General features: G+C 46.4%; 9 protein-coding genes across 9 annotated transcripts; 4 read left to right on the top strand and 5 right to left on the bottom strand.

The window, feature by feature from the left end:
• Nucleotides 1–2,940: 2,940 nt before the first annotated feature.
• Nucleotides 2,941–3,288, bottom strand: PADG_01171 (uncharacterized protein; the record flags this gene model as incomplete). The annotated part of the gene is made up of 1 exon (XM_010757850.1): nt 2,941–3,288. The coding sequence occupies one exon, from the start codon at nt 3,286–3,288 to the stop codon at nt 2,941–2,943; it is 348 nt and encodes a 115-aa protein (XP_010756152.1).
• A 5,425-nt stretch (nt 3,289–8,713) lies between these two features.
• Nucleotides 8,714–10,873, top strand: PADG_01170 (uncharacterized protein; the record flags this gene model as incomplete). Its single annotated transcript, XM_010757849.1, has 1 exon — nt 8,714–10,873. The coding sequence occupies one exon, from the start codon at nt 8,714–8,716 to the stop codon at nt 10,871–10,873; it is 2,160 nt and encodes a 719-aa protein (XP_010756151.1).
• Nucleotides 10,874–12,171: 1,298 nt separating this feature from the next.
• On the bottom strand, nt 12,172–13,192 carry PADG_01169 (uncharacterized protein; the record flags this gene model as incomplete). Its single annotated transcript, XM_010758334.1, has 2 exons — nt 12,172–12,590; nt 12,682–13,192. 2 exons carry the CDS (start codon nt 13,190–13,192, stop codon nt 12,172–12,174), a joined length of 930 nt encoding a protein of 309 aa, XP_010756636.1.
• Nucleotides 13,193–14,547: 1,355 nt separating this feature from the next.
• PADG_01168 (uncharacterized protein) lies at nt 14,548–15,887 on the bottom strand (the record flags this gene model as incomplete). Its single annotated transcript, XM_010757848.1, has 3 exons — nt 14,548–15,022; nt 15,159–15,363; nt 15,470–15,887. The coding sequence occupies 3 exons, from the start codon at nt 15,885–15,887 to the stop codon at nt 14,548–14,550; spliced, it is 1,098 nt and encodes a 365-aa protein (XP_010756150.1).
• Nucleotides 15,888–16,923: 1,036 nt separating this feature from the next.
• Nucleotides 16,924–17,392, top strand: PADG_01167 (uncharacterized protein; the record flags this gene model as incomplete). Its single annotated transcript, XM_010758333.1, has 2 exons — nt 16,924–17,146; nt 17,244–17,392. The coding sequence occupies 2 exons, from the start codon at nt 16,924–16,926 to the stop codon at nt 17,390–17,392; spliced, it is 372 nt and encodes a 123-aa protein (XP_010756635.1).
• A 594-nt stretch (nt 17,393–17,986) lies between these two features.
• Nucleotides 17,987–19,255, bottom strand: PADG_01166 (uncharacterized protein; the record flags this gene model as incomplete). The annotated part of the gene is made up of 2 exons (XM_010758332.1): nt 17,987–18,570; nt 18,670–19,255. 2 exons carry the CDS (start codon nt 19,253–19,255, stop codon nt 17,987–17,989), a joined length of 1,170 nt encoding a protein of 389 aa, XP_010756634.1.
• Nucleotides 19,256–20,320: 1,065 nt separating this feature from the next.
• On the top strand, nt 20,321–20,844 carry PADG_01165 (uncharacterized protein; the record flags this gene model as incomplete). Its single annotated transcript, XM_010757847.1, has 2 exons — nt 20,321–20,530; nt 20,593–20,844. 2 exons carry the CDS (start codon nt 20,321–20,323, stop codon nt 20,842–20,844), a joined length of 462 nt encoding a protein of 153 aa, XP_010756149.1.
• A 1,006-nt stretch (nt 20,845–21,850) lies between these two features.
• On the top strand, nt 21,851–24,829 carry PADG_01164 (trehalose-phosphatase; the record flags this gene model as incomplete). Its single annotated transcript, XM_010758331.1, has 4 exons — nt 21,851–21,873; nt 21,949–23,305; nt 23,381–24,713; nt 24,777–24,829. The coding sequence occupies 4 exons, from the start codon at nt 21,851–21,853 to the stop codon at nt 24,827–24,829; spliced, it is 2,766 nt and encodes a 921-aa protein (XP_010756633.1).
• A 394-nt stretch (nt 24,830–25,223) lies between these two features.
• PADG_01163 (uncharacterized protein) lies at nt 25,224–26,398 on the bottom strand (the record flags this gene model as incomplete). The annotated part of the gene is made up of 2 exons (XM_010758330.1): nt 25,224–26,194; nt 26,299–26,398. 2 exons carry the CDS (start codon nt 26,396–26,398, stop codon nt 25,224–25,226), a joined length of 1,071 nt encoding a protein of 356 aa, XP_010756632.1.
• Nucleotides 26,399–26,568: the final 170 nt, after the last annotated feature.

Here is a 26,568-nt window from a genome sequence, read left to right as displayed (position 1 = left end):
AGCGTTGGGACATCGATGTCTTGGATAGATACCACTTTGCTTTTTAAGTAACTTACTTGGCCAATAATCAGGGGTTTGCCCAGTTGTTTTTTGGCTACATGATGAATTCTTTGGCTTGTAGTCAATCAATCACTGGTCAACCTTCATTGTAGTGAGATCATGTTTTCGAACATTCTGACTGAATGGTAATTTCAGGGAACTGAAAGGGCGGAAATTGATAGCAGACCAAGATTATATGTGCTTCGGAGTAAGAAATGTAATTTGATGGCATTGGTGACTCTAGAGATTTTGGTGACCCCCTGCAAGACAAACTACAAGGTGACACGGTGATGGACCCACACCCATAGCTTGCGGCGCCTAATCGAACCCCTAAACACCATCAAGTTATATTAGGCGCTTACTACGGCTCTAAAATAAATCTATTCTGTGCCTTTGAGATGCTAGATATCTTGTACATAGCCCATACAGAGTACAAGTTGTCGACAGCTAAATCAGCGCCCTTCCAATTGAGCGATCTAAATTTACAACAACCAAAGCGGCTACATTCAACACACTCTCTCCTTTCTTGACTTTCGACCCCGATGGCATATATAAATATAAATCATGTACGCGCCGACAACACAGACACCTCTCTTCTCCCCTGTGTTCAACATTAGCTCGTCTTCCCAAACGAACTTCCTTCTTTACGCGTATTGTACTGTGCTATTTAGTGCTGTCTAACGCGAAGACACGTGTGAGTCGACCGTCAGACCATGCTCGCTATCGAGAGGCCACTGTTGAAACTCGATTCTCTTCAACATACGACTAAAGGTCTGAAGCACCTTAAGTTCAAGTCTTCCTGTCAGACGTGAATCACCTTCATGTGAGAATCGCACCTCGGTCCGTTAACAAGATATCCACCAAAAACAGCGTCAAAACTCTCACCCTCCCACCCCACCTTTTTTTTTCCCCCTTAATTTTTGCGAATTTCGGAACTAGTTGCTCTAAAACATGCCACCAAATTAAGTTATGTAAGTAAAACTAGCGGCAGAAAGACATACAAGAACGTGGGGTTGAGAAAAAGGGAAACTCGTAATTATAAATAGCCGCAAACAAACATTCACAGAGAGTGTTTTAGAGAAGATTCCTCAAGGCGCTGATAACTCAGGGGGTTGTGCGCATTTTGTTTGAAGAGCCAGCAACTTTCTTTAACTTATCCAGACATTATCGAGTACACTAGGTGCTAGATTTCTTCTGCCCGCTAGATACTCATCTCTGTCAAGGAATTTCGATTTCGATCCAGTTAAGATTGCTCTGCTGCTATGGGAGCTTTTCCACGAAATCTCGTGGATCTTTCTAGCGCCGATTCTCTCCCCCCGCCTGGCTAGTTAACTGCTGATCTTAGCGTCATTTTTCTGTCAATTTGGTTGAATACTTCCACCTCAGGTTATCAATTGATTGGACAAATCCGGGCGCCTAAAATTGCCTGATGGCCAGGAGATACGGGGGTTACATGACTGCTGAGTTTGTCTCTTGCTTATCTTTATGTGTGCAGTCTGCATTCTCCCGAAGCCGACCTTCTTTGTCTTTGCGTTCTGCCGCACCTCACTATTCGCAACGATTGAATGGTACTCGGAGAATGACGTTCTCCCAACTAATATCTCCCCTCACATTTCCAAGCTCCGGATTTGACTTGACTGATGTCTCTGAAAAGATTGAGGAAGAACCCCTTCCGGCGTATAACGCAGAGAAGTATTACCCAGCTCGAATAGGCGAAATTTCAACGACAGGTATCAAATTGTTGGGAGACTAGGATGCGGAGTGACATCGTTGATCTACAGTGCGTACGTACATTTATTTATCATATTGTTACTTTTCGGAATTAGTCTATTATGCTGACTTCACTTTCACGTGAGCCGGGCCCGACGTGTCGTACTAAAGCTTTGTGTTTCCTACTCAAAGCCGAACCATGAGATTAGAATCTACAGTCATCTCAATTCTGTTCAATCTCAATCTGACCATCCTGGCAACGAAAACTATACGACTCATTCGAAGTGATTGGCCCAGATGGCACTCACGTGTGCCTTGTTCATCAACCGTTGGGTTTGAGTTTGGAACAGATAGCTCGACCTTCAGCCTTCCGGGACTCTCGCTACACTCCCTCGAACGGCTTGCAGAGGATTTCGAGGGAGAAAACAAAAAGGGATTTCTGGAGTGTCTTCAAGGGATTCTACGCTGGTTGCCTGAGAAAAGGCCGACTGCGGAAGAGCCCGTATTTGAACCCTGGCTTCGAATAAGGGGAAAAACTACCTAGCGCAAGAAAACTCTCTTTCCGAGCAGAAGCCGGGATCCCGTCCTTGAAAATGACAAAACCCGATATCTCAGCCGTTCAATCTACGATCAGGTTAATGATGACGATGCCGTAGCGGGAGTTTAGTAATCGATCCTGACATTACCCCGTAAACAAAGCAGTGAGTAGTAACTGTAAAGCGCAGCTGAATCAATCAGAAGACGGTTTTGAAGGACCTATGCACGCTAAATTTACAACATTTTGTCCCCCCCTAAGTCCAAACCCCAATTGTTTCTTTATCTCATCTTCGTTCATCGTCAGAGCCAATTCGTTATTAATGTCATACCTAACTTGTGCGTTAGTGAACGGTACAGCCCGGAATACCGGTCGGGCAGAACCGTGCCACCGCTGACGAGATTGTTGGGCGTACATCTACATCTTCCATTCGGCTCGTGCAAAATGCACTGCCTTAATCTTCTGGTATCTGATGCGATAACTCTGATTGAAGTTGATTAGGTGTGTTATAGTGAATAGTTGGCCATAACCTTTAAAAGCCGTGGGTGTTCTTTCTAAGGTCGAGTCTAGCATTAATCAGTTGACTGATGGCCGGCTATGGCCCAATCAGGCCCGAGCCAGAGTGGCTGAAGGAAGGCTGATAAAAAGGCCAGTGACTACATCGTACAGTCAATAGCACATTGACCAAAGGAAGGGGTTCTATGACCAGTGCTTAAGTACAGGAGCAGTAGGTCCCAGTGATTGAGGTTGCCATGCTGGAAGCAGGTTGAGCCAGTAGGCCTGACTGGTTGGTCCATGGATCGCGGTCCACGAACCTGGTAAGCCCGAAGACGGCAAACTCTTTGCGACTCATGCTGGCCTGTGGATGGCAGCAGCCATTGAACGGATTTGTGTGGTCCTGTGGTGACCAAGGATCCATGATCAAAGGACCCCAAGGATTTCCCGCCATTTTGGTCAATGAACGAAGCTTGGTCATTTCCCTTGGTTTTATTCGCTGCCGGCATTCGGAAGGCGCAGAACAGCTTGAGAGTTAATCTGATAACTGTGTCAACCCGACTCCCTTGCTCTTGCTCGCGAACCAAAAATCATGGCCCTCACAACCACGGTTCGCTGCGTACTTCAAGAAGTCAGCGCAACCAGCAGTTGCAAAACATTGACGGCCCGACTGGAATGACGTTTGATGGTCGGTAGGTGTTGCTGTAGTTAATTTATGGAATTTGGTTCTCTAACAATGACGTCATTCAGGGGCATGCAGGAAGAGGACATGCAAGGGAGCTTAGAGGCTTGTCAAGGCCTCCCTAGGTGTCGAGCTATTTTTCTGCCAGTACTTTTGGGAGAAATGCACGGAGAACAACAAATAACTATTAGAAAGTTGCAGATTTACTTAAAAATATAATTGATGCCCTGTGAGAGATTCAAATAATGGTAGGGCTAGTCATACTTCTGAAATGAAAGTGTATGGCCTGCAGACAGAAATAGAATTTGCTTCTAAAGATTCGGATTCAGAAATGCTGTATTCATATAAATCTTTTGTAGTCTAGCGCTTGATCAGCAGCATATTTTCTCGCCCCGGTTTTATAACATCCGTTCCAACCGCCTTTCGCAGCTATACAGATTATGAGACATATATAAGTGTATACATGAAGTGTCATATAGCCAGAATCCTCTAATTACTCCCCTGTGGGTATCAGACACCTTGTGGGAGCTCCTCCCTTGTAGACCCTTGGGGTGCATCAGCAGTTTAATACCTCAAGTTCCTAAGTTGAAACCTGTACACTCAGGAATAGACGAGAACACTAGACAAGCAAATCTCCAATTGGGTTTAGATTGTCCGCCTCGGCGCGGATAAAACCATCTGTTGAAGGCTGTCAGTAGCAGAGCTTCGGAGACAAGCAAAAAGAAAGACGTGAACCTCCTTACCTTGACTTCCTTCTGAACCTGGTAACTTCACTAGACTGTACAGGTGTTGGTCAGAGAAACCCACCAGGTCAGTGATGGTGGGCACAAGACTTTCAGTTCAGACTCATCCAGTGCGATATTGCTCTCAGAAAGAGGGGAGGTGATTCTCTGAGATCTCTCCAGAAGGGAAGAGAGGGGCAGGGAAGTGTGTGAGTAAACAGTGGTTTAGGGATGAATTGTGCCGAGGGCAGAGAAGCTGCTCAGAGATGAAGTTCATATCTACCTACAGCCATACTTATAGGAGGGGAAATTGTAGCTGATGAGAATTAAAATTCAAAAGTGCTCATTGTTCATCCTCTCACGTCCAAATCAACCAAGAAAGTAGGGTCTCTTATATATACTCAATGTACATTATTCTCCTCATCATCTAGGACTAAGAATCAGATCCAGCTATCCCAGATACAGCAAATAGCATTGCACTGTGCTCAAATGGCAAGGATGAATCAATGATGTTGAAGCCAAGGAGTATTCTCTGTTTTCTGCTTCCGTCTCCTTCGCCTGATCAAGCAATTTCCATGTGCAGCTCATGCGGAACAACTCTTGCTCTTGAAGGGAAAAAAAGAAAGAAAAAAAAAAGGTTAATTGACTCTTCAACAATTCACTGATGTGATTCTGCACCATACATACTTGTCACAGCCACATCAGCTGGAAAGTGATGCTCACCATGAACTGAGTTAACCCTGTAATACAGCCATCACCTCAACGTAAAAGGCAGACCACAGAAAGTATGAGATGGACAATTCACAGGTATGATTCTGTTTCCACTTACGGAGTATTCCATGCAGCCCACATGTATGAGTATTTTGAATATGCCTTCATAGAAAACTGCTGCAGGGAGTGCATGCTCAACAAGAGCTGGTTCTCATCTCTTGCATTCTTTCATGCACCATCCGTCCTTGCAATGGCCTCCAGCGGCTAAGCCGCGCAGGAATATCAAATGCTAATAATCAGACAGATAGTCGCTCTTGCAAAAATTACCCCTCTCCTCCTGTGGGTTCACCAGGTTTCTCCGGAGAGGCTGGAATGTGAAGGATTGCAGGATCCCCCATATGGGCCAAATGAGCATCACACCATCACCGGGCCTGGTACAATTGAAATGAGATGATGGAGGCGCAGCTTCAGGGCAATCTCCCATGCATTGAAAAGTCCCTGATCGCCCCTCTCTGATTCACTGAGTTGATCTGATGATGGTGGGATGATGGAATTCAGAACGAAGGAGGTTACCACATGCAGGAAAACCGCTGAGGTGCATACACACCAAGTGCCATGATTGCAGACAGGACAGAGATTCACAGCCTACATCTGTAGAGTGAGGCATTTTCACTATTGGCTATGAGTTCAGACGAGAAGGATTGAATGCATAGCAATCTCTCCCAAACTGATAATGAAGGCAGGGTGAGTATTCAACAAGTTCAGATAGAGACCCCAGTCCGTCTGCAAGGCGTTCTCATCAAAAACCGCAGTTCAATCGCAGAGAGACAACAACACCGCGAAAGTAGGGTTGAGAGGGTGTTGTGCTCAGATGAACAATTTCTGATATAGCTGCCCAGCTCACCTGGTCTGGTCCAACCTGTGTGGTTGAAAGGCGAAAACAGAAATCAGCGCAGTGCGCAAGGTTGCAGAGGGAGGAGAGGTGTCTTGAGAGATTTCTGCTCTGCAGTGATTCTCAGGGGAACATGGACAAGCGGTGAAACAGAATGGAAACCCAGTCTCACAGTGCCATGCCAGATGCTCGCTCTGTTTAGACCACCAGTTAGCACAGCGCGGCACAGAAGAGCCTGCAGTTCCAGGCTCAGACCAGGAGCAACGCGATGCAGCACCAGCATCGTGAGTGGGTGCTGGCGGTGGAAAGGAGGAAGGATTGAGAGGTGGCGCCATTGGGACAGGGGGAGGGTATGTCGGCGAACACTGCTAGAGAGAAGGAGAGGGAAAGTAAGAAGGGAAATGGAAGAGAGTCAGACCAGGTTTACATAAGGCGTCGACTGCTGCTCTGACGATCGCGAACATCACGCCCAAGGATGAAAACCAAACCCGATCGGGCGAGGGGCAGCGCGAAGCGGCGGCGGCAACGCAAACCGAGATTTTACTTAATTTTTATTTATAAAATCCGTATTTTAATCAGCTTGTAACATAATAAGTTTATTATTAAATATAACTTTATAGTTTTTATAATTAGTTATTAAATATATGATATTAAAAAGTTTTTTTAAAGTTAATAAATAAATTAAAAATTAAAAAATAAATATAATATATAATTAATATAAATAAATATTTATATTTATATTTTTTTTATATAATAATTTATATATTTAATATAAAATTTAAATAACTAATATAAAATAATAATAAAATAAAAATATTTAAATCATATTGCAAATAAAATGATTTTATTAAAAAAAAAAAAAGAATTCTTAACTAAATACTCATATTATATTAAAATTCACTTTTATATTTATTACAATTTAGTATTAAGAGAATAAAATAGTGCTATTGCTTAAAGATTTCACAGTGAATCAAATAGATGAATTTATAAAATCTCTAGTAATACTTCTAATTATTAATTTCACAGAGAAGATAAGACTGATAGGAATTAATTGAATTTTTGCGGCATAGAATATATATAAAGAGAATATATAAAATGAACAGATAAATTTTGTTGTTGTGTTTTGAATTTTACAGTTATGCTTTGTTACAGATGCCTTCCCTATTATCAGCATCTGATTTTGTAGTGAATTATTATTGGAAGGATTTGAGCTGAGCTAGCCAAGGCGCTGTGGCGGTAGTGAGCGCCGCAGCATTGGGTGGGGGTACTGCGGGCTACTCTATCACGTGACTTATATACATAGATATGTTCATAGTTTAGAATTCTGCTAGCTAGTTCAATACAAGAGTACGGAGACATAACATTGCGCCCATGTACCGCTGAGCCTCAACGACCGTATTGCATACGGTATGATACTGTACACACCACACAGCTTGTGTAATAGGGCCATGCCCCGTTCGGCGCCCTCCCTCACTTTCTACCAACCCGGGAAGGTAAATCATCCCAACAACTGCTAGCAACGGCGGCAGCAGCAGCGCAGCAGCAACTACAACAACAACAACAACTACTACTACTACTACTACTACTACTACTACTACCACCACCACCACCACCACCACTACTACTACTAATAACTACTAACTACAACAACTACTACCTACAACAACAACAACAACAACAACGACTGCTCCACCACCTACATCCAATCCCTAACCAGCACCTGTCTTCTGTTACTCTCCTGAATCACCGTCTCTTGCCCTCTAAAAAGCCTTCCATTCGGCTTCAGACCTCCAATTCCTGGTTTCCTCGTTTCCTCCCCTCATCCCCGCTCCCCCACTGGCTGCTCACCCGCTGTTCCCAGCCTGGCGCTGCACAGTTAGCCGTTTTCTCGCTGCCATTCCAGACAACATCCACCTCCCCTGTGTCACTGTGTCACTGTGCCACCGTACCCTTTGTCCCTCTCCCCTCTGGAGATGGTTCTGTGTCTGCCCCTCGGAATCTAATTTAATTTTTCTCTTGCGCCGCATCCTTACTGCAGCCCGTTCCAAACCCTACGAGTCCCATCGAATCCCCCTTCCCGTGGATGTAGCAGTGCCTCAGTTCCCGTGACCACCACTCAGCCTCTCCGTAATCAAATCCACCATACCTCCCTGCTTTCCCCCGAGTAATCGCCAGATATCTACCGCCCTATACTCCTTCTAACCTGTCTTCCGTTTTGGGTTTCCTGTTTTTCAATTTTTCAATTTTTCAATTTTTTGTCGTTTTTATCTATGGACGTATCCCTAGCCCATTCCAGCCTCCATCAACACCTTCTATCTATCTTGGCTAGTTAATCCTCGACAACAGCCCCAGTCCAGGAAAAAGCTCGCAAATCCCTCAGCTTGCGCCACACTGGCTCCACGGGTTTCAGGCGCATCCCAGTTCGCCCCAGTCGAACCTCCAAGGTCTCCAAATCGGAGTCAAGTAAGTCCATGCTCCGGCTTTCCTTTTCTCGTTAATCCCCTTGTTTTTCGTATGCCGTCCTGTTTCTTTGATCTTGTCCCTGGGCTCGGATGTTTCAGCGTCGTTTCATCTCCTCCCTTATCTATCCGTGGCCTCGCCGTTTGCTAACGCAGTTCACCTCTTTTTTGTATTTTTCTCCATGTTTTGTATAGTCCCTGCATCCCCTGCTTGTACCCAATTATCCACCCAACTCCCCAATGCTTCCCTTTAACGTTTACCCCCTTTTGTAGATTTGTAGCTTTAGCCATTTGAAGCACAGATAGATCGTCCTATTTTCACCCCTTTGCCAGTCTCTTCACCAACTTGTTAATTCGTCCCGAATCACGAATCCGCTCCCGTGCAACCTCTTCTTGTCAAATCCTATCGCTTAACCCTCCACATTAACCCTCCGCACCCAACTCACCCTAGTTTTCACCCCAACTAACATGACTTCTTCATTAGCCACTCGTGTTATCGCTCTTGAAAGCGTGAATTCTCATCAATACTCCTCTTTTCACAACCCTGGTCCTCGCAATCATTATTTCATGGCCGGGCCCGTTCAAACAGGTTCGGACCCAGTCACCTTTCACAATCCGCTTTCGCGAACACCGAACCCAGTGGTATCGTCTCCGTCTTCTATCGCAGCCACATCAGGCCCCATATCCTCCTTCTTGAAATCTACGGAACCCAGGAGTGGATCTAGTCTCAGCTCAATCGCCACTGCAGGATTACGGACTTCTCCTTCGCCAAACATGGCGTCTAGTTCGCGGTTGTCACCGCAACCAGTGACAGCGAGCAACCCGCATCGTCGTCAGGATGGACCGCGAGAGCGCACCTCTAGCGAACAGAATCATAGCGATGGGAGCACACCGCTTCCAGATGGGGCAGACGAACGAAAAGACAAAATCCAGGGAGGTTCGAAAACTGCTGCCATAACAATCTTAACCCCAACAGATCCGCTGGATGGTGCTCCAAAATCGATCCAGATATCTGCAGAAGACTCGAGGACTGATATCCATGCGCGACGTGCAAGTTCTACTGGCCTGTCGGATGGGTTTGATACGGGAGATAATGTCGGTGCCACAACTACCCTAATGAACAGTAGAACCGTTGCCAGCCCTGGGCCTATTGAGGAGCCAAATACCATGGAAAATGAACGAACGCGACGCAAAGAGGAAGACCTTGTGATGGAGGAAGGAAACAAATCATTCTCTTACCCGGTACCGATGCCTGCGTCTAACATGAACGATCCTAGAAGAGGAATGAGTCTTCCCCATTCAGGCTTCAAAGGAAGTCCCCGATCACCTTCCGTGAAGAAACACAGATGCCACCATTGCGCAACTGAATTTACTCGCCACCATAATTTAAAGAGCCACCTTCTCACCCATAGCCAAGAAAAGCCGTACGTTTGTCAGACATGTCAATCACGATTCCGGCGACTACACGACTTAAAGCGACACACAAAACTTCATACCGGCGAGCGGCCACATATATGTCCAAAGTGCGGTCGTCGATTTGCTCGAGGTGATGCGCTGGCACGACATAACAAAGGTCAAGGAGGGTGTGCCGGGAGGCGATCTAGCCTGGGAAGCTTTCTTGGTGATGATGAATACGGTGATGGAGGCACTCCGGGTGGAGAAGATGGAATGGAGGGTCTTATGTATACTGAGCCGGATCGAATGGATGAAGAGGAGGAGAAACGTGTGAATATACCCAGCATTAAAAAGCACAACCCTCCAGATTCTCAACGGACATCAAGCGCCGGGCATGTATCCTTTCAATCCCACCAATCTAGCACCTACCCCCCTCTAGCAACCAGTCGACCCTCACAAGGTAGCCTCTTTCCACCAGTCACAAGCCATCCAGGCTCCAGTTCTTCCCCTTCCCCCATCTCGCAATCTGGGAACGTATCTTTCCCTCCAGGAGGAGGTAGCAGTTCCTCTTCGGGATTCAATACCCAACAACAGGGCAGCTCAAGTTCCGCCTTCGCGCAGAACAGTATGACTGAAAGTCTCAAACCTCTATCGCCGAACGTAATTCCAACTCGTCAACTGAGCCACGGATCGGATCCTAATGTTCAACCCTCACAAGCTTTATCCCCTAATCTGAAGCCTCAGTACCAACAACAACCACAGCAGCAGCAGCAACAGCAACAGCAACAACAACAATTCAGCCGAAATAGCGTCCCTGAAAACAGCAGCGGGCCCTCCCAGAACCTCCCGGGTCCGCAGCTCCCTCCCCCGCATGGCCTAAACAGCTCAGATACCCGATTCCCACTCCCCAGTCCGAACTCCGGCCAAACACAGGGTCAACTTCACTCAATGTCTTCAGCCTCGCCCCACCTGCAGCCGCATCCCCACACCAATGCAGGTACAGATCCAAACTACAACAACAACCTTAATAATAATAGTAATAATATGTTCTCTCAACAAAGGCAGCCGTCATCGTCATCACACCCTAATGCCCCGCCTCCTCCTGATAGAATATGGGCGTATATGCGGACACTCGAAGACCGCTTAAATGGTCTGGAAGAAGAAGTCGGTAGACTTCGGAACCAACTAGCTGCAACAAACAATGATGCTAGTGGGGCTGCCAATGGCTCATAGATATAGGTGCATCTATACATACATGTTGCTCCTGGCCTTGTCCTATTCCAGGGAGGGTGGGATCCAAAGCCGTCAGATGGTTGAATTGATCAGCAATAATTATACATTGGGGAACTTTTATTTGGAATACGTATGGATTGGACAATTCCATTGCATTGATCAGTGATATTTAACTCATTCTTTTTAATTGCGGCTTGAGGTTTGAGAAAGTAGCAGGGTGAAATTAACAAGGGATAGAATGTCATTATGGCAGTGTCGCATTAGTGAAACTATTTTCGTCTATTATTTATTCCCCATCATATATTCTCCTCGCTTCTCTTCTCTTTTCTCTTTTGTAAAGTTTTTCTTCCTCCTTTTGGATTTATTTATTCTTTTTGAATCTTTCTAGCTTTCATTTTCCCCACCCCTTGCCAATATTCTCTCTTCTCATATATTTCCCTTGCATGACTACTGTTCTTCTCTGACTGAGTTGGTGGAATGGGCACCATGTCATATACATATATATATCTCATCCTTCATACTTATTTTTCACTGTTCCCATTTATTTGGGTCTCCTTGCTTATGCATGCCGCCAATCGTACCCCCATCCCCCTTATGCTTATTTTCCAACCTCTTCTTTTCTTCCTTTTCTTCCTTCTCTTTAAAGTTTTTTTCTTCCTATTTGCTAGTTAATTCTCTCACTTAACTCTTGGGATGGTCTATTTCCTTTTTTGTATATTGTGTGTTGCTTCTTGCATTGTGTCTTAATCTCTTCCTTTTTTTAAAATACAAGGTTTACAATTTCAAACAGGATAGTTTCGGCTCCAAATGCTCCCTTTTTCCCTCTTCTTCTTTACCCTTTTTATTCTGTATTCCGCTTCTACCTTGTCCGGATGTGGAACTTGTTGCTGTTGTTTATCCATACGGTATTCTAGATGATAAAGGACAGTGAGGAGGGCTGTCTGCCTGCAGAGACGGGTATGAAGGAAGATATATATGTACGTAATATATGTAGTTCTAAATATCGGATGTTAATGCGCAAGCATCCTGTGGCGTTTTCGATTTTGGGGCGAAATGGGAGCGGGTTATGGCAATGACATAGTCATATTCAACAATTCTGGGTTTTGGATTTATTTTGACAAGAAATTGCACGATTATTTCGAGTAATTACTATCATGCTCTCTGTTCTGTTCTTTAATATGTTTGCTTTCAAACTGCTGGATAAAGTGGCCCTGCTTGCCTTTGACACCTGGAAGACTAAACAAGACGCTCCCATAAATGCGCAATTGAGAAAGGGATCTCTGGTTGACTGACTGCGTTCATTCGGCGCCCGTATCCTCTCCAGCAGTCGGCTTCATCCCCCTTCTCCCATCAACCCACTGCATAAAAAGCCCCACATTCCTCACAATAGCCCTGGGTATGCCACCCAACGTCCAGCTGTGCTGCACAAAGGCAGGGATCCAGCCACCGGCACTGGAGTTGGTGGCCATTGTCCACTCGACCTGGGTGGACTGGGCAATGGTCTGGACGAGTTCGACGGCGGCGTAGTTTGAGAGGATGGTATTCTCTGGAAGCGAGAAGACAGGGATGGCAGCGGGTTGGATGGGGAGGTGGACGTTTATGTAGCCTGTTGGTTCGGCTGGGAGCTTGGCGGGGAGGAAGGCGCTTATGTATATGATTGGGAATGCGCGGTTAAAGAAGAGGGATGTCGGTTCGAAGGTGTGGATTGACACTTTAACTGGGTGTTTTGGAAGGTAGCAGTTAGCATATGGTTAGGAAATAAGAAAGAAAGAAATAAGCAGTAGATTTTATGCTTTTGTTTTAGTTACCGCAGGCCGTCACGCCGCTCCACCCTCCCTCGATATCCAGTCCACTACAGTCCCACTCCGCAATGGTCTCTGCACTCTTCAAGCTCTGCACGTACTGCGACTCGTTCTCGAAATGGTTATCCTTCAGAGCATGCACGAATTCCTCGTAGGATGCAGTTCCCTTCACCGCACAATTTTGATGGACACTTCTACGAGCAAACCATTTATCATCCTTCTTGCTTGACCTGGATGTGGATTGGGTAGCTCCACTGAACAATTTCACCTCCGCGGTTGAGTGGAGCGCGTGCCGCAGTTTGGGATCTGCGGTGAATGTCTTTCCGGGAACGGTGTCTGTTATGAATGTATATGCCTGAGTGAGAGTGGTGTGGATGAATTCTGAGAGAGAAGGGTGGGATCTGGTTGTTCCATCATTGGATGATAGGGGTAGGGCGATGGATGGGTGGGCGGGGATAGCTGAGGGTGAGAGCGGGATTGGGCGAATCAATGAGGGTTGTTTTGCGGGAGGAGGCATGGTATATCTACATATAAGTATGTATGGATATATGTGCAGATGTTAGGTTGGAGAAGCAATTTCTAGATGAAGAAATTTAGTGTGTAACTAGATATAACAAGTGAACTATTGATGAATTGGATGTTGTTTCGAACTTCTGACTAGGAAACTGCTCAGCACGGCTCAAAGTGATGGACATATATACATTTTGTATGCTACGCACGGAGACATATTAACCTCTGCTGACCATCCCAAGCCCGTATAAACCGCTTGTTTAATAGAATGGTGCAGGAACTACTATATCAGTATCTTGTTTTGCTGAGCGGCTTGACTTACTGAGCCGGAGTGACCGTGCACTTCATTCAGCCTCTGCCCGCTAAGAGGCCCGCTAAATGGGGGGCTAACTGGGGGCCTGGACCCACTTGGGGCTGTGGGGGGTGGGTCGGGGGGGCTCCCGGGGGGTCTGACCCTTGAAACCCGAGCTTAATCGGACTGCATCCGACCTTCCATTCCACTATTAACTCCGTACCTTGGCACTTAACCGTCCACTGACTTCTTTAACTATTGCTGCAAGTGGAGATGCCCCAGATGGTTCTCCCAGATCATCCCCCGGATTTAATAGTTACAAAATATCTATATTTCAACCATTCCACAGAGACACACCCCATACTCTGAGCCACTTATGCACGTGATATGTCTAGTTTAGTAGGGCACCAATTATAAAAATGATGCAAGCTTCAATCTTCTAATCTTAATTTATATTCAGCAGTTATGAGCGTAACGAGCTTTCTTTTATTTGTATTTCTCTACATTCTTCTTTAGAACAAAAGGTGTCTCGCCTCACTTCAGTCAAACTCTCAAGCATTTAACGGCTATGATCAACTGTTCGTCAGGGATTTCATGATTGAATACAAGGTAATTAATTTCCAATGGGCTAGTAGTTATAGTTAGTTATCGTTTCACGTTATTTATGAAAATGAACAACCTAGATTAGTTTTCAATCCGTACTTCAGCCATGGTTTCACATTCATCCTCAAATTCGAAACATCTAGTATATAGAAAATAAAGTGCTATATTGAAAAAGCGACATTGACCTCCATAAACCGATCTTGGGGTATTTACAGACAAACCAATACAAATAGACAACAACTTCCTTCCAACGACGTAAAGGCGCCATATCTGGCAACTGTTAACATGCAATGAGAACAAAACGTGGATACGACCCTTGGAAACCTCACCGCTCACCACCCTTCCCCTCCCCCCCCCCCACGACAAAAACCCCAATCTTTTTCCCGACAGGCAAACCACGACGTGCTAATAGATGAAAAGGCAAACAAACAACAGTGGAAGGGAGAGTGGACAGGCGGGTATATCAATCAGTCGACCCCATTGTAGTAGCTCTTAGGAGGTTTCTGCGCAAACACGACGTGGAACGGAAGATACGAATGTATCGACGAATCCTCCACAGACTTCCGAACGCCGACATTAAAAACCTCCATCTCCTGCAACGTCCAGCCCAACGCCCCAGTAAATGTCTTCATGCTCATCCCTTGCAATCCGCCATTGATCACGCAACGATTATACCGCCCGATCTTCTTCAGCTTCTTGTCTCTCGGCCATGTGCCAATGGGCACTTTGAAGATTCGCTCGTTAATATTCGTAAATCCGGCGTCGCGAATGTACCCCGGGTGTTTCGTAGGGGACAGGAGGTCCACATTGAACCTGGCGAGTCCTTCTTCCATTAACTGGAGCCATTTGGCCAATATGTAGTCGGCCGGTAGGGAGCCGTCGTCGCATTGGGGCTGGAAATGGAGGTCTTGGATTTCAATCCATCCACCGGGTTTTAGTTTGCTACATCTCCGAAGATGGCAGCAAGATCAGTTCTGAGTCCAGGATATATAGCCAACCATATACTGCACAAATCAACTAAAATAAATAAATGAAATGAAATGAAAAAAAAAAAAATGAAAAAAAATAAAGAACCTACTCATATGCAGCTTTGAATAGCCTTGGAAAATCTTTAATCGACGACGTCAGATGTCGAAGATGGACGAAGTCGAAGTGGTTGTCTGGATGGAGCCATGCGCACTCCGCATCATCAACCATAAACCTCACATTGGGAGGAACCCAGAGAGGCTGTATAGGGCTTAAGTCAATGCCGAGGATATTAGCGCAAGGGTATTCATCACCCACTACATCGAAATGCGGTTGTTAGCAGCCGCAAAATATACATCTATGTACAGTAATATAGATGGATGTGGATGTTGAATGAAAATTCTGGCTGCTTGATATCCATACTGTCAATGGCCCAGACGCCCGTTCCGGTCCCGATATCAAGAATCATCTGTGGGTTCTCAAGCGGAGCATAGTGCAACTTCCCCCCGCAGAGATTAACAATCATGGAATGTTTCATATCTTCGCACTCCTGTTCCTGCTCATCGTTTGGAAACAGGTATGTACCCTCATGATATTTATGAAATCTGCGCCCGTTTTCAAAGGGGAAGTTGTAGGCGCTTGAGGCCAGCGACGTTGAAGCATTCAGGTCGCTGTCAGTGGCATATCCGTCGTCGCTTTCGTTTTGCTCGTTGCCGATCTCGATGGCTGCCTCTGTCTGGAGGGCACCGCCGCCCTCGGTGGTGGTGGTGCCCTGGGCGTGTTCCTCCACGGTTTTAGAATGATGCGTAGGGGATAGAGAGCGGGGTGAATTGCTTGTCATCTTTTTAATAATAGGCTGTTATAGGAGACATTTCAAGAGCCGTCCATATATATATATATATATATATATATATCCATGGAATGTGGATGTAATAAGGAGGCTTGAAGTTAACTAGGACACTCGAATTTTCCGTGTGGATTATCCGAATGCGGAAACAAATCACCAGCCATTGAGGGTTCTGAGGAGCACAGATGGTGCTGGAGGCGTAACTCTAATGCAAAGAGGAATGACAGTTTGATCAGACAAATGGGAGATGCTTGGTTCGGCGGGGAAGAATGAATCATACATCCATGTTCTATGGATGCAACTGGCTAGCAAAAAAAAAAGCAAAACAAAACAAAACAAAAAAAAAAAAAAAAAAAAAAAAAAAAAGCAGACTTCATAGGAGCGTTAAGTAGTTAGTTGATAACAACTGGCTGTTGGGGATAGGTTAATTACTGCATACGCAAAATTGGCCATAATGTGACGAAAATACCAGCAATAGAAGAGCCAAGAGGAGGAAAATCAAAGGATCTAACTATGACACTGTGCCTACAGCTGATTTTACAGTACAATTGGAGTTATCCAACAAAAGCATGGCGCTGGCTTGACAAAAATTCATGTGCACTAGAAAGTCATTCCAAGTTAATACATTTCAAACCACAATCCTGCAGTTAATTGTATGCAAAAGTCTGAAGCAGACATCATCATTCAACAATGTCAGAGTAAGGGATGACCGCTTTCACTCTATCAGCTTACTTCTGTCATTATGACTCTTCATGATATCTTGCAATTAATATCATGGACACTGTGCACAACACATTAGGTGAACTGCGTGCAACAGACACATAGAGATGAGTTGCTTAGTTTCCAACAACTCCTACGTCTGTAGTCTTCTGGATGCAACCAAAACAGCCTACCATCCATTCTCAACTCTTCAAGGCAGTTCAGCCAGGAATCCCAGACCTAGATACTTCATCGTATTAGTACCTTCCGTACCATTTGTCGGCAATATGGGAGATTCCGACGGGAATCCGTATTCTCACACTCGCCGCTAATGGCTCTTCTCATCGAGGCCGCACTCGCGGTCCAGGGTGTCAAAGTGAATGCCATAGAGAGCACCATTGGCTATTCTTTCACCAATTCCAATCTCTGCCTCGAAGCTCTCTGGATCGCAAGTCCAATCACAGGAGAGGGAGATAAAAAGCTTGCCCAGGCTGGAGATGATGCTGTAAAGCTGGCTCTAGCTGTGTCTGGATTTGAGAATGGTTATTCCAGAGGTATGTTGGCGATACTCTCGTCCGAGACAAAATACATAAGATCAACGAATAGAGTCCCGGCTGACCTGTCTTTCTGGAATTTTTTAAACCTCCCCAGGACAAATCAGCGAGATAACAAGCGTCACAGCATCAAACCGCCATTTGGGGTACAAGGGGTTCGAAATTGAGCTACAGGAACATATGACTCGGGAAATATCCAGCGGGCGACATCTCAACGAAAACTATGGCGTTCCTAGACAGCGATAAAAACTTATCCGTTTTATTGCGCGTGATGGATATTCTGGGATTGTCTTGGCCTGAGACATGAATGTGTTTGTCCAAGCAGTAACATACCCCTTGCTGATTAGTTATCTTAAGTCCTCTGCGTCGCTTAGTGCTCGTTCCTAACACTCTCCAATTAGCAATGAGTATTAATAAAGGCTGGCACCTCATGTACTAATTTAATTCATCAGGAACCGATCGCGAAAGGTAGACTCAGAATCTGGAAGGATCCACGAGATCAATCTCGACGGACAAATATTGGGGTTGTCTTCAACGCATTGCTGGTCGGTTTGTGGTTCGAAATACTGTCGAAATCGGGGAATCGGAAGGGGGCCTTCTGCGGCGGGAGCAGATATTAATTCAGCGAAATGCGAGTAACAAAACGCAAAAAAGGACAAAATAACATAAAAATGCATTCCGATGTTGTCGTGGCAGATGAATTTGCGAGCTGGATATATCGTAATTTTCAATGAAATCAAAAATAGCTTTCCAGAGCCAAGGTGTAACAAATCCGTGAAAATCCTTTCATTACATATTCGATATCACAAAGGGGTATATAGTCCGTGTCAATATATATATTCAAACACGCCGAACGCCGGGGCCTACACTACCGGTGTCAAAAAGCTCGATAAGGCCCGCACCCAGAGCTTCCTCTAGAGCCCACCGGAAGTTCATCCCATAAAGCTCTTTCCATTTCTTTGTTTTTCCAGGCAGGACGCCAGAGAATTCACCCCGCGCTCGCTTGGCGACGCTGTGATGTGCGTCGGACTCAACGGCCCCATCCCAACGGTCCCTGAGGAGGGTTAAGGGAACTTCTCCGGACCTGGACTTATTAAGAAGTACCATTATCTGTGCCCGGCCCGCTCCCAGCAGGCGGAGATAGGGACCTAGGTTCGGGATAGAAAGAAACATGGTGGTGTCTAAAAATCTTCTTTGTGCAGATTCTACTGTCTCTTGCTGTGATTGGCATGTGTTCGAACACGGGCTTCTTGCTACCGATGGGAGGGAAGCGAGAGAAGTATCAAAGGATGGGTGTTTAGCTAAAGAGGAGGGAGACACAAGGAAACCAGCTCGAACTAAAGATGATGTCTCCTCCAGAGAGAAGAGGTCCGCTGCAATAGCAGATGACTTGGTATTTCTGCGTAAAGTCTTTAGAAATTTCTCTGCATGGATGAGTTAGCGCGACTTGACGGGGAAATGAAATTTAAAAATAAATAAATAAATAAAAGAAGGGGGCGCCGTGTCAATCCTTTCTTGCTCACCCTTTAAACCATCACTTATGTATGAGCTGACTCGAACAATCTCCTCCCAGTCATCAATCAAGACTAAGCAGTCTCCCAGACCATCGGAATCCAGTCCCCGTCCGGGGATGAACAGCCTTCGAACTTGACCGGCGTTGACGAGTTCAACAATCTCTCTCTCAACCTTGGTTGGCGCATTCAGTAGCATTTGGACATGCGCAACGGAAACAATCGGTGGCAGTGCGCGGCGGAAATTCAAGACTTCCGCTCTCCGGGTGCTGTTCATCCCCGCCCTGTCCGGCAAGTCACTGAACATGGTGTTGCGAATATGCTGTATCGTTTGGATTACATTATTTACTACTGTTGTTTCGGAAATATACTTGGATGGGCCAATATCGGGCAAGTGGCTATCCTGGTAATATCCATAGTGAATGTCATTCTCGCGGTCCAAGGCCGTTTTGCCCCAGTCCTGAGAACGTGCGGCGTTGGGACTGTGGAAAGGTTTCGCTCGAGTGTGACGGGCGAATGGCGATTGTCGTCTGGATGATGGAGTGCTCGATGGTTTCCTGATGCGCGAAGACTGGGCAGCAGTGAAATGAAGCGGCATTATGAAAGGATACGGAGGGACAGCAGGTATTGGTCGTTATTAATATTAAATAAGGGATTAGAACAGTGATGCCTTATTTTGTTCACATGATGCACGTATTGAGTTGGCAAGAGTTTCGTCAAGATAACTAGTTAAACTAACTGGTTATATCAACAAGTAAACCATCCCAGTTAAATACCTAAAAGTTGCCTCGCCACCCAACCATGGGCTTCCACCGACCTCCCCCATCTGGCGCGCGGTCTTGTCCCTTCTCTCCTATCTACCCCGAGGCCACTCCGCACGTTTATACCAACCTCTTGGTGGGTAGTAACTATAACTATCTAGCAGCCTGCGACCGCAAGGGCGAAGCGAGCGAGGCACGCTTTGTGTCAACAACATCAACAACAACTTTCGAAACTTGAATCTGCTGAATCTGTTTCGCCAGATATCTCTGCAGCCTTCTCTTCTGAGTTTTACAGTGTCCGTTTAAGCTACGCGTTGTTTTGCTGCTCGCCTTCACGAAGCACTACTTACTGTCTTTGCCTTCTATAATAATGGCGTCAAAACTCCCTCTCTCATGAAACTCGGCCAGCGTCTCACAGGAACATATATGTATCATCACCAAGCAACTTTGGTGAATTCCTTTGGTTTGGAAGGTAGTTACGTCATTAATTACCGTCTTCTTCGTGTGTATATAGTAACGTTAGTTAACTACCTGGTTACTAGCTATTTTGAAAATCCTTGTGTTTACTTGCCTCTCTCTTGACAGTAACAAGACTCGGCAGACGGTTTTGATTGAATCCGCGAGCCACGTTCATCACCAATGAGAAGGATGTCTTGAAGAAGCTCCAGTCCAGAACTCTCCATATTCGTTCTTTGATTGATGAGATAGTTGACCCGGCCGATCCACCTGCCATTGTGCTAAATATATCTTGAGGATGAGTAGGAAAGAGATCAGATAGTTATGTATCAAAGGGGGTGTCCGAGGCATTAAAAGTGCTTCATGAAGACGGCTATGTGCACATAGGCCCAGACTTGATTCCTGAACATATCTTTAAGGAGATTGAGGAACAATCAGATATCAGCATGGACAATATCATGGTGAACTATGCTTCGCCTTCTCAGAGTCATGAAAGCGGACTGCGGCTCACAGACGTTCAACTTGCAGATCTTGATAGCACAGTTTATTTAACGTATAACCTCAAAATTTCTGCAGGAATGGTGATGGAAGGAACACCCATCTGGCAAGGCCCAGAGGCGCATTTAGGACTTATATTTGGTCATTTGGGGACAATGGTACCTATAACACACCAACCATCCTGCTAACAGATCTTGATTTGACTAATCTAATACAAAAGGTTGTTATATCCACGATTTGGGGCGATAACTTCTTTATCTTCAAGTCCAAAACTTGGACTCGTCATTTGATGGTGTTCCCATCGATCCAAGAGACAGACCAACCGGAGATGAGTGGCTTAATGGAATATAACCCAAATAACCTAACAAAACTTCCTCTGTTTTCCCCATCCAGCCTTCTCAGAAATGGCTTGAGCTGGTGGGCGGCTGCGACTTTTAACCATTCTGTCGAAGTAGTCTTGTATAAGAAGTGATGTTGGAAATGGCTGGGCTCTACCATAACCGTTTGCTTAAAAATCTCTCTCCAAAGATGCACGCAGCACGAAACACTTTCAGAACAGCACGCCCCTAAGTTCCAAGGAACTGTTTTCGGAGCAGATTTTGCGGCATAGGTTTTTAGCTAGGATTTTTTGACTTCTAGTTGTTAGATTTTACAGCAACAAGCGTGGATAGGTACTACATGTACAAGCATTCCACACAAATGTTGACCTAGATAGATTCCGAATGGCACACCAAACACCGCCGCTCTTCAGGCCTGAATCATTCTATTGATGGCGCAACAAAAGTGGCCTTTGTACATTAATATAATTGCTATATATATATATGTGTGTTATGTGTGTAATGTTTGTTGTACCTGGGAAGTTTAACTAATACAACATCCCAGATTCGGATCTTGCCCCACAGGAAAAACCACGAAGCTTGTTATTGATCAATCCTCAAAAATCCCAACTTAAAAGGATGGTTCCACCCGTTTTGAACCGCCTTTTTTTTTTTTTTTTTAATAACACTTCAAACCCTTCTAAACCAGAGTGGTCGTGTTTTCCCAATGATGATCCTGAGGAGCCATGATGATATGATCTATGGATTGTTGAGCAGCGTGTGGATTGCCCTCACTTTTCGTCAGGCTCTAGCAGAAGTCCTAGTTAACTATTCCATTTTGAATGGATGACGTATCTATGATGAATGGATCTAGACCTCACTGCAAGGGAAAACGATGATCACTTTTTTGTGTACGTGAGATTTCCTTGGAATTTTGCCAATTCGAAGATAGACAGCTTTCTCGAGTATTTACATAAATACACTGCCAACATACACTACATACAAAATCTCACGCTGGCTAAAACTTCTGCCTGCTGTTGCTTTCCCATTTCCACTGTCCGCATTTCCGATCGACTTCTTGCTCCGGTCTAAAGGGATTTTGAATTGCCCTCGAAACCTTTCAACGGACGACGTCCTTTGCAACCCCGAATTTCTGTCACAATGACGGTTTTCGTTGTGTCTTTGTAAGTCCTTCTGTCATAGTAGGCTGATGATTGCATTGGGTATGGCAGCTCTCTGACTTTTCTTTCGAATTCTAGGTTTCTCCCCTATACTGTCAATTTTCAGCTCCCTGAAGGCCTGCAAACTAGGCGACCGTCAAGTCCTAGACATCGACATGTGAGAGAAGGATCTTCGGAGCTTCACAGGAAACAATTCAGTAGCCTGTTCTCCCAGCGCAGGAAACCAACTTCTCCAACAATACCGGCATTTCTCAAGGAACAAGTCCAACAGTATGCCCTTACATCCGACAAGTCTAGCAAGCCTAAGCCCAAGGTTGACCAATCAGGCTATCCGTTTCCTTCACCCGCGGATCTTCAGCCGTTGGCTCCCAGCGATCCCCACTCCCCAACTTGGGGGACTAAGGGAGTGTTCAATCAACCGAAAGCAATGCCGCTGCGTTCTCCGGCCCCATCCATCCTTGATCATGGTGTCGCTACTGACTCCAAAAATGCGGCTGATGCGATTAAGCTGCTCACATTAACTCAGCCAGACCCTGAGAACGACTATTTTGCGGGGGCCGCATGGACAATAGTGCCGTCGGAACAAGGAAATGGTGGGCTTCGGAATGCCGTCCGCTCTACTGTCGACAGCAACGTTCTCGGGAGTGTATTTTGGGTCGGAACTCTCGGCATGCCGACAGATGCATTGGATGATCACACAAAGGACAACATAGCCGAAAAACTCGAAGTGGACTATGATGCATTGACTGTCTATGTGGATGATAGCGATTTTGATGGCCACTATCTCCACTTCTGCAAAACAATTTTGTGGCCGGTTTTCCATTATCAGATTCCTGACAACCCAAAGAGCAAAGCGTATGAAGACCACTCATGGGTCTACTACGTTCGAGTGAACCAAGCATTTGCGGACCGTATTGTTCGCAACTGGAAGCGTGACGATGTGATCTGGATCCATGATTACCACTTACTATTAGTGCCCTCTATGGTGCGGAAACAACTCCCTGATGCTCAGATCGGGTTTTTCCTCCATATAGCATTTCCGTCATCCGAAGTATTTCGCTGCCTGTCCGTCCGGGAGGAGTTGCTCAAGGGTATGCTTGGAGCCAATCTGATAGGTTTCCAAGCTCAAGAATATTGTCATCATTTCTTGCAAACCTGCAGCCGCATACTTACTGTCGAAGCAACGAATGAAGGTGTCCAACTGGACGATCGCTTCGTTAACGTGGGGACTTTCCCAATTGGCATTGACGTGAAGGGATTGGACGGTATACGGAGCAATGACGAAGTTGCGCAATGGATGCGCATAATCAAGGAAAAATATGAGGGAAAGCGTCTTGTTGTGGCCCGTGACAAGCTGGACAATATTCGAGGCGTCAGGCAAAAGTTACTGACATACGAACTTTTCCTCCGCAAATACCCGCAGTGGCAAGACAAGGTATGATGACACTACCCCTTCTCATCCTTAAGGTTCTATGCGCAGCAACAGCCATAACTAATACTGTCGACCCAGGTGGTTCTAATCCAAGTTGCCTTGCCGACGACGGAGCAATCTGAGCTTGATGCAACAGTATCAGACATCGTGACGCGAGTGAATTCTGCCAACTTCAGCTTGGCCCATCAACCTCTGGTCTTTCTGAAACAAGATATCGACTTCCCTCAGTATATTGCGTTAATCTCCATGGCAGATGTTCTCATGGTCACGAGTCTGCGAGAGGGTATGAATCTTACCAGCCATGAATTCATCCAATGCCAAAATGGCCAATATTCCGAGAAAAAACATGGCTCTCTGATTCTTAGTGAATTTACGGGAAGTGCTTCACTGTTCGAAGGACACTCGTTGCTTGTCAACCCCTGGAACTACAAGCAATGCGCCGAGGCTTTGAATACTGCCCTGGAAATGAACCCAGAGCAGAAGCAGCGCAACTGGACAAAATTAAACGACATAATTATGAAACATACTACGGCTAATTGGTTCAAAACGTTCATCGAGGCTCTCAGGAAGGCGTGGAGCGAGCAGTCACTTCGGGATAATGTGTCCATACCTCGTCTTTCAGTCAATGATCTCTGCTCTAAATATAAACGGTCCTCACACCGTCTGTTCATCCTCGACTACGAGGGAACCCTGGCATCCTGGGGTTCCCCTACTAGCATCGTGTTGACCACGCCAAAGCGGGCCATTGATACGTTAAATGACTTGATTGAAGATCCCAAAAATATCGTCTACGTGATGAGTTCTCGAATGCCCGAGGAGATGGAACGGCTCTTCCGCCGTGTCGCAGGGCTGGGTCTAATTGCTGAGAACGGTCGCTACCTTCGCGAAGCCAACCATGAGGACTGGGTACGGCTCGCGAGCGAGGAGCATACGGAAACCTGGAAAGAAGGAGTGGCAGACATGATTCGGTATTTCCAGGAACGCACAGAAGGCAGCTGGGTTGAACACATGCACACATCTCTAGTATTCCATTTCGCAAACGCAGAGGATCCGCAGACGGCCGAACGACATGCTTCCGAGTGTGCGAATCACATCAACGACACATGCGCGAACCATAATGTCCACGCTGTTGTGGACAAGGATGCTCTTATCGTTGAACCCGTCTCCCCCAACAAGGCCACGGCTGCGAGTACGGTTCTAGAGGGCCTCCAGCGGTCCGCGAAGGGTTCTCCTCCTGCTACAAATCAGGAGCCTGATTTTCTCTTTGTTGTTGGAGATGGGCGGGAGGATGAGGTTATCTTCCGCTGGGCGAACAAACTGGACGAGGAAGGGGTGATCAAAAACGTTCTTACTGTGACGCTTGGGTCGAAGAATACGGAAGCAAAAGCAACACTAACGCAAGGGGTGACTGGTAAGTGCTGCCCGTAGCTACTTGAGGAATGTGTTTTGCCCTTACTGACACTGTGTAATGCAGGGGTACTTTCCTGCCTTCAGAAACTGGCGACCATCTCGCAGGTAACGCAGTGATAACCTCCATTCCGTCAGGCAGGGTGTGGTTATCCATATTCATGTCTCCAAGCGATCAGCTGGGTTGATGCTCGCCTATTCAGCCTTAGTTGTCATCTCTCATATGTACAATTTATTGAGTTATGTATTCTAATTAGCTGCTGTCTTCACTTTTAAGCAAGCGATCCGAATAGTTATTCTGCTCACTTTCCTCAATTCGTCGCTATGTTGGGAATATATATATATATATATATAGAATTGAATCTCTCTAGGTCTACAAGCTTCATATATCACGGATAGCCACACATCTATATCTATGTACAACGCAGTGACAGAGCTATATACCGCGGTTGGGGTCCAGCAAATCACCTTGGGAACCAAAGGAAAACATTCCGATAGTGCCAAATAGAATTGCCTATATCTTCGTGGCCCCATTTCCAGTCCCATTTCCCTTCCTCTGGTCAAAATTCCTCTGCGCATCCACAATCAGTGCGACATGGTTACTCAACGCGACAACCTCACCCTGCTCATCCAGCATGACAAGATCCAAATCCATCCTCCCATCTCTCAGCACTTTCGTCTGCACACGTGAATACAGCCACTCCACCCCCTCCGCTGGCAACTTCTTCTTAAACTCGATATTCAGCAGGACAGTCGGGTACCAGTACCTGGCCACCTTGTCGCTGCTACTTTCCGCGGCGGCCGCAGACCCAGGAGCCGTCGCTCCATCCGCCCCCCACTGCTTCCGATCAAACGTCTCCAGCATCATCGGGAACATATCCGCCAGATAACCCAGCGACGCATCCGTCCAACGCTCGATTCTGCCATACGGCTTAAATCGGGCCCACTGCTCCACGACGCCGGAATATGTCTTCCCCATTCCCGAGCGCCGGGGCGTGTAGAACTCGGCATGCTGCGACGCCTTGCGCATGGTCGCAAAGGCAGCATGGAAGCGCTCCCAGTCACCATCACGGCCGTCCCGGGCCAACCTCGCCAGGTCCACCGTCAGCGCTCCGCCTCTGACACCACCAACAGCAGCAAGGTCCCCTGGCCCCCGCACCGGCAAGGCAGACAGTTCATACCCGGTATTCATCGTGGGGCCCTCCTCCTGGTCGAAATTGGAGACGGTGATGTAACTGGCAGCCTCTTCTCGGACGGCGCCGTCGGGATCCAGTTGGCTGAGGGTTATGTGTAGGGTTGAGGTGCGGGAGCCGAGTTTTGTATCTTGCACGGTGAAGGTGGCGGGGCCAGCTTCGGTGCGGCGCAGGAAGGTAAGGTGGATTGTTATGGGGTGGGGAGCACCGGAGTGCAGGGTTGGGTGGGTGTGTTTGAGATGGGTGACTGCGACGTTGTGGAAGATGGAGGTTACGTAGCCGCCATGGGGAACTGGGCAAAGGGGGTTAGCTGTTTGTTGGAATCATAAATTATGGGATAGGTTTGGGAGGGAGGAGGGAGGAGGAGATGATGCATGCATGCATGCATATGCATACCTGTTCCGATACACCATTCCAATCGTAGATTTACGGCGTAGGTGTGCGAGGACAGTGGGGTGACAGCCGTAGCGGCCTCGAATCTGTTCGCGGCCGTCATGGTCGGTGCGTAGTTATATGTTTTAAATCCCGTCCAATTGAGCTTTCGCAACAAACCCCACCATTGTGGAAAGCTTCGGTCCAGGAACAAAAACGTATCCCTCCGTCTAGACACCCTCTATTCCCAACGAACTGCGAGATGTGAAAGCAGTTGCATGAGGCGAGGCGAGG

Source organism: Paracoccidioides brasiliensis (genome assembly GCF_000150735.1).
Source record: "Paracoccidioides brasiliensis Pb18 unplaced genomic scaffold supercont2.1, whole genome shotgun sequence".
NCBI lineage: Eukaryota > Fungi > Ascomycota > Eurotiomycetes > Onygenales > Ajellomycetaceae > Paracoccidioides > Paracoccidioides brasiliensis.
The sequence above is the reverse complement of the archived record's forward strand: the minus strand, read 5'-3'. Positions and strand labels throughout refer to the sequence as shown.